This window comes from Acanthamoeba castellanii (assembly GCF_000313135.1).
Source record: "Acanthamoeba castellanii str. Neff unplaced genomic scaffold scf7180000084766, whole genome shotgun sequence".
NCBI classification, from domain to species: Eukaryota; Discosea; order Longamoebia; family Acanthamoebidae; genus Acanthamoeba; species Acanthamoeba castellanii.
Window position 1 is genome coordinate 157,915 of NW_004457445.1, and position 6,367 is coordinate 164,281.

The 6,367-nt window shown below is 54.1% G+C and overlaps 2 protein-coding genes across 2 annotated transcripts, besides 1 other annotated feature; one reads left to right on the forward strand and one right to left on the reverse strand.

The window, feature by feature from the left end:
- Window positions 1–194: 194 nt before the first annotated feature.
- ACA1_249280 (uncharacterized protein) lies at window positions 195–1,864 on the reverse strand (the record flags this gene model as incomplete). The annotated part of the gene is given in 7 exon segments (XM_004339836.1): window positions 195–389; window positions 457–774; window positions 992–1,158; window positions 1,227–1,237; window positions 1,252–1,406; window positions 1,463–1,775; window positions 1,854–1,864. 7 exon segments carry the CDS (start codon window positions 1,862–1,864, stop codon window positions 195–197), a joined length of 1,170 nt encoding a protein of 389 aa, XP_004339884.1.
- A 663-nt stretch (window positions 1,865–2,527) lies between these two features.
- On the forward strand, window positions 2,528–4,398 carry ACA1_249290 (uncharacterized protein; the record flags this gene model as incomplete). The annotated part of the gene is made up of 4 exons (XM_004339837.1): window positions 2,528–3,664; window positions 3,728–3,835; window positions 3,897–4,207; window positions 4,275–4,398. 4 exons carry the CDS (start codon window positions 2,528–2,530, stop codon window positions 4,396–4,398), a joined length of 1,680 nt encoding a protein of 559 aa, XP_004339885.1.
- Window positions 4,399–6,317: 1,919 nt separating this feature from the next.
- Window positions 6,318–6,323: a sequence feature (Protein overlapping with rRNA (ACA1_249300, ELR17873.1) was converted to a misc_feature.).
- The last annotated feature ends 44 nt before the right edge of the window (window positions 6,324–6,367 follow it).

Below are 6,367 nucleotides of genomic sequence, written 5' to 3' on the forward strand. Positions count from 1 at the left end.
CAATTGCCCGTAGCTGAGCGACGGTGAACTTGCGGCGTAGCGCGTCGCAGGAAGGAAGGACGGCAAGGTCAAAACCCTGCAGAGTGAACGCCATTAGTGAGTGCAGGTGTGATGCACAGTAGTCTCATACCTCATAGAGAAGGCTGGCCGGGGCTACACTCTAGCCACAGCAATCAGTGTTAGAAGTGTATATGCTAGATATGAGGCGGAAAGAGAACGGGCGAAACACCTTCAGAAGTGGCCGGGATGGATTCCTCTGGTGTGCCTGGCAGGTCAGAGGGTGGGACTGTGCTGGCGACGCTGGTGTTGTGGGCGGTCTCAAGGTTGGTGGAAGGGGTTTCGCGCTTGATGGGGGTTTCAGAAGATGACACGAGCATTGCGTCGAGGAACTAGCAAAAAGAGAAAAGTGCGGTGAGAACAATGAATGTAAAAGAGGTGAGCTGCATGTTTACGTACCTCAAGCTCACGCTCAAGCTCCTGCTGCTGCTGCTCAGCAGTGGGAACCGAGCAGTGAAGGTGATGAGGGATCCAGTTGAGGAGGGCCGCCTGCACAACCTCGAAGTCACTTGGAAGGTAGACAATCCGCCAGATGTGCCCGGCGTGCTCAGCGCTGGTCGTAGCGGTCTCCTGGAAGCAGCCGAGGCAGAGCTGTTCGCTGTAGAGCTTGTGATGCGACATGCACGTGATGCACTGCACACCGTGCAGGAGGTCGAGTCCACACTTTGTGCAAGTTGTGAGGTGGGTGTCCAAGCACATCTTGTGCACCAGCCGTCCCTGCAATTGAAAAAAAAACGTGAGTAATCTTCACATCACACGGGATCTGCGTAGGTTGAGACGAACACTGAACGGGAGGGCTGAAGAAGCACAGGAGAGAGGGTTCGAGGTATCGGGGTTGACGGGCATAGAAATTGTCTCAGGCTCGGGCAATGGCTGCTGCGTGATGGACACCAAGTTAGAAGCACAGATTGATTGATCAATGGGGGAACGGCACCTGGTCAGGCTTTCTCTTCTTCTCATGCTGGTCCTCAGGCAGACCAGAATGCTTCCTCTTGCTGTGGCCACCCGGCTTCAGTTCTGTGCCCTCCTGCACGCTTAGCTTCTCCCACAGCAGTTTGAGCTGTTGGGTGAGCAGCGGATCTCTTGCTTCAGTTTGTTCTCCTGCAGTAAAGGGAGGCAAGTGTTAGCGAAAAGGTCTTGGAAACACAGTAAAGCAACGAGAGTCACACCACAGTGTTCACTGCAGTGGCACACAGTTGGAGGTGGTGCTTCAATTGCCACTTCATGATAGCTGTGGCAAGAGCAGGATTGGAGGTCGCCTGGGCCCAAGTCCAGTGGTTCTTCTTGGCAGAGTCGGTCCAGACGCGCTTGCTCAACTTGATTGCCTGATTGACATTGGCAATGTTGTACTGTAATTGAGTGAGCATTGCCATAAGGACCATGTGCAAAGCCAAATTAGAAGTACCTTCTGCCTGGGCAGGGGCTCGTCCTCACCATCAGGGGTCGTGCCCTCAGTCTCGCTCTCGCTCACCCCTTCTTCTTCCTTGGCGGAATGAGCGTGGCACTTTGTGCCTGCTGGAGGACGGCGACGAGCGGCAAAGCGGCGCTCATCATAGCACTTGGGGTCAGGTGACCAGCCTTTGTCAAGCATGGCATTACGTGCCGTGATCATGGCAGCCTCAAGATTCTCGATCACGGGCACGTAGATGTCCGTGTCGGCATTGCCCCACGATGTGAGGACAAAGATCTTGAGCCCACAGAAGCACTGTAGGAGAACCCTGTGGGATGATGTCAGCACACTAAAAAGTGAGAGAAAGATGGTGGTGTGCTTACTTGTAGGTTGGTGCAGCAACAACATGCTTTCCATCATGTAGTACACATGAAGTCGAGTTGAGGTGACGTGAGAACAATTTTGATTCCACCCACATGTTGACATTGATGTAGTCCACATTTCATGTCTCTTGAACCTTCATCAGTGTTGTAGCAATGCTGAGAAGGATGTCGGTGTAGGTGCAGTTGGTCTGCTGCAGGTTGATGGAGTCGGCCCAGGCGATGTCATGTAGTGATCCTCACAGACGAATGGGACGGATGGTTGAGCTCTTGAACTTTGGGACGGGGCGAGCCACTAACGCTGTGTGAGTGTGTGCCTTGTGTGTGAAGCACGTGATTGAGTGAAGCTATCTCTTTTTCGAAATATGTACAGGAGCCGTACCGCGTAGGTGGGCAAGTCCTCAACATGGATTCCGCCAAGACGTGCACACTCCTGTCTGGCCGGTGGCACTGGCGGCTTGTTGAGCAGGTGCTGCAGAGCCTCCCACTGCTCCCTTGAAAGTGTAAATGTACCCTCTGGTGCGTCCATTCACGTAGTGTGGTGAAGTGCGTTATGTGGTCCGTTGGGCTTCAGGTGTCGTGCGTTGTGGACGTTGAAAGTCAGTTTCCAGACATGTTTTCACACCTTCTCTCCCACTTCCCTCTCACATTTCTGCCCTGCAGACCATATACGGACACCTGGTCTATTGTGAAGTTTGTAATGGAGCTCAACGTGGATGCCCAGGTGCACGCCACCACTGACGCCCTGGCGCTCATATGGGACATAGATCCTCACAGCACACAGGAAATTGCCCATGCACTTGCTATCTACCTTGCCTCGAAGCCTGCCGCGCTTCAACAGCAGATGAATGCACTCTTCGGCGAGCCGTCCCACTCTGCGGCTGATGCCCTGGCGGACCTGCATGAGAAGCTCAATGATCCCCTCATCGGCGCCACAATCGTGGCTCAGGTTGGCCTCTCCTGGGAGCAGTATCGTCACCTCATCTCAATCGTCGGCCGTGACCGAAGCAACCCTCGTCAGCCCATCCGGCTAGTCTCTGGGCTCTCTGCTGGCCGCCTCCTACCCTCGCTCGGCGCGGTGCAGGCCTTCTGGCATTCGGAGACAGCCTCGGTCCCTGGGCTTCGGAGCTTCAAGCATGGTGGGCGCGCTGCCACCGTGTGGCCGGTCGAGTCAATCCTCAACTACATCTTTGCAAGCCCCTTCCTCCTCTCGTTCTTCGAGTACCATGGGCGACTCGATGTCATCCGCCGAATGGACGAATTCCCACAAGGCGGGCGCAGCGTCTTCGCCGAGAGCTACACGCTGCGCAACTTCGGTCGCCTGTGCAAGGTGCTGCCCTTCCAATTCCTTAGCATCATCTCCCACTGCACCACCCACTCCGGCGGCCTCGAGACACTCCTCCGCGTCAACAACGACTTCCTCAGTTGCGCGCTCCAGCAGGGCTACGTGACGATACGGCCGCCTGGCCAGCCCTCCTTCCGGCTCCCGTTGGCGCTGCGCGTGTGTGCCGATGACCCCATGCTGCGCTTCTTCCTCCGCCTGCAGCAGAGCAGCTCCATCTACTGCTGCGTCTACTGCCTCTGGCTCCGTGGTGGGCCGCCCACGCAGGACTCTACGTGCCTTCGAGTCGCGTCAATCCGTTCGGCCTGCGTGGCGATCCCCTCCTGTGGCGGCTACCTGGATGCCAGCAACACGGCACCCATGGTCGTCTCTCTACGCCCCTACGACGTGGTCTTCTGCGTGCTGCACGCCCTCTGCCGTGTTGGCGAGCTCGTGGCCGACCTCATCTACGACTACGTTGCATCTCAAGTGAACCCCGCTCCGCTCTTCACACAAGTACAAAACGTTCTCCTTGGTCCTGTATCTCTGCACTTCTCTCACGCTTCTGTGGTGAAACAGCTCAACTCGATCTTGGAACTGGGCCGGGTGCACCTCACCATGGACGTCGCCAGCAAGCCAGCGCAGGGGTGGCATCTCAAGGGAAGCCACGCAGCCCTACTCCTCAAGGTATCGACTCCTCTCCTCATTTTTCTCATCTCTTCCTCTCATACTGCTGTCTGTGCTCCAGATCTTTGCACTCCTTGGCCCCGCTCTGGGGCTGGAGGCAGCCATCATGGAATGCATCGCCGATCTTCGTCGTGTGTTCCACGTGCTCTACCTGTTTGAGCCTCTCGCGCCTGAGCATGCCGACGAATGGTCCTGGTTCAAGGACCACGTCGATGACGTCATGGCCCGCTTCCAGCGCCTGGTGGCACGAGGTCGGGAGTCTAACTACGTGCACGAGATCCAGAAGCACGGCATCGCCCTGCTCGAGCGTGGTGGTTTGGCCCCGTTCGCCAATGACACCCACGAAACGCTACAATGCCTGCTCAAGCAGGCGTTCCACAACTTCTCACCACGCCATGGAGGTGACCCAGCACACGACACACTTCATCATGTGTGGCAGCGCTGGTTCATGCGCCTGCATGTCCTTGTGCTCAACGCTCGCCATGGGCCAGCAGCAATTCCTGCACTGTCGGACCAGCTACGGACTATGTCTACGCTTCCAGACATTCTGTCTGAAGCTTTGAAATAAAGCTGCATTGCAAACCACATTCCCCTCAATCTGCCAGACCCGCCCTGAGTGTTCCGTTTGCCCTTCTGTCCTCTGCTACCTCCTACATCCTCGCCAAGTGTACACACCCAATGGACGACGCCTACGCAGCCCAGGTCACCACCTTCATCAACACTCACCCTATCGGTGTGGAAGCCCGGCGTGGAATAAGGGTCCTTCATGCACTGGGATGCCCTCCCACACTCAACTACCTCATTCTTGTCGTCCGCCGCATCCCGCCTGGCCCCGACGATGACGCGCACTTCTGGTTTGCGGACCGGGGCATGCTGGCCGAGATTCAGGCTCAAGGTGACGCACCCGACCACCCTCTGGATCTCAACACCGCCACCTTTGTCGAAGCACAGTTCGCGTATCAACCAACTGGCTATTACGCTCTTCTTGTAATCAACTTGGAGCAGTCTCGGTCCATCGTAACCTGGCTCCCTCAACCTGCGTCTGGACAGTAAAAACCAATGAAAGCACTTTGTCCACCCAAAAAAATTGTGTATTTAAATTGTCCAGACATCGTCTGCAATTGTGTTGGCTAGAGACGTGGACCTGGGGAGTGGTGAGAACTGACGGATACGGCCATACTGCGCAGAAAGCACCGCTTCCCATCCGAACAGCGAAGTTAAGCTGCGCCAGGCGGTGTTAGTACTGGGGTGGGCGACCACCCGGGAATCCACCGTGCCGTATCCTTTTTACCTCTTTGCACCCACAGCACTCCACTGCTCCCCCTTGCAGCACCACAGCCAGCTGCAATAGCAAAAATGCTGAAAGATCCTAAAATTGTCTCCTATTGAGGTGATCACCTCCACTCATTTGGTACTTCACCATCCCCCCCTCCTGCAGACCATTACTGGAGCCTAATGGTCATCACATTTGTGGGTGGGAAGCTGGCATGCCTTGGGTGCTGAGTTGTTGGTCTTGGACACTTCTTGTCAATCCACCTCCTCTTGGTGGTGGGATCTTGTCACCACTTCCTGGTGTGTCCTGGATCACATCCCAGGAGTGATGTTTTGAAAAAAAGAGAGCAGTAGATTTTATTGGTGAGGAGATGTTGTTGTGGTCCAATTCAGCACAATGAAATTCAGTCAGTGTGCACAACTTCAATGAATGATGTGAGGTTGATCATGAACTGGATGTGAGAGCAGCATGTTGCCACTGATTACTAAGTTACTGGAGGGAGGGTTTTAAAGAAGTTCAAAAGAGACATTAAGAGCTCACCAGCCTTAGTAAAAAAGACAAAGAAAAATGAAAATAGGATGAAAAAAGAAAAGAGAGAGAAAAAACACAAGAAATTCCATCACTTACATACATGATGCTCACACAGCTTTCTACACTATCTTCATCAGCCAAGCCAACAAGCTTGTACATCACCACCACAAGAAAATAAAAAACAACTTGCTAATGTCCCAATGCCTATTCTCCCTTCCTTTAAACAAAATCACTTTTCAAAATGACTGGACCAGTCTCATTTCAAATTAGTGCAAGTTACTGTTGAATTACCTTCAAGGGTTGAATGGGTATGGGCTTTGGGGAGTTTTATGGGAAGGTGAGCATGCTCTGAGAAATTGTGTGGCTATGTATTTGGATGGATACCAGTTCATCAGTGACATATGAGACAGATTGAGGAGTGCTTAGTAGGTTTGTGGAGCTAAGAGATGTATCAACAATTGCAGGAAGAGAATGAGCATGGACATAAATAAGGGGGAAAGAGTGTAGGCATGCGTGAAGATGTGGACTGCAAGGGGGAGCAGTGGAGTGCTGTGGGTGCAAAGAGGTAAAAAGGATACGGCACGGTGGATTCCCGGGTGGTCGCCCACCCCAGTACTAACACCGCCTGGCGCAGCTTAACTTCGCTGTTCGGATGGGAAGCGGTGCTTTCTGCGCAGTATGGCCGTATCCGTCAGTTCTCACCACTCTGCCTCCATCACATCCCCTTC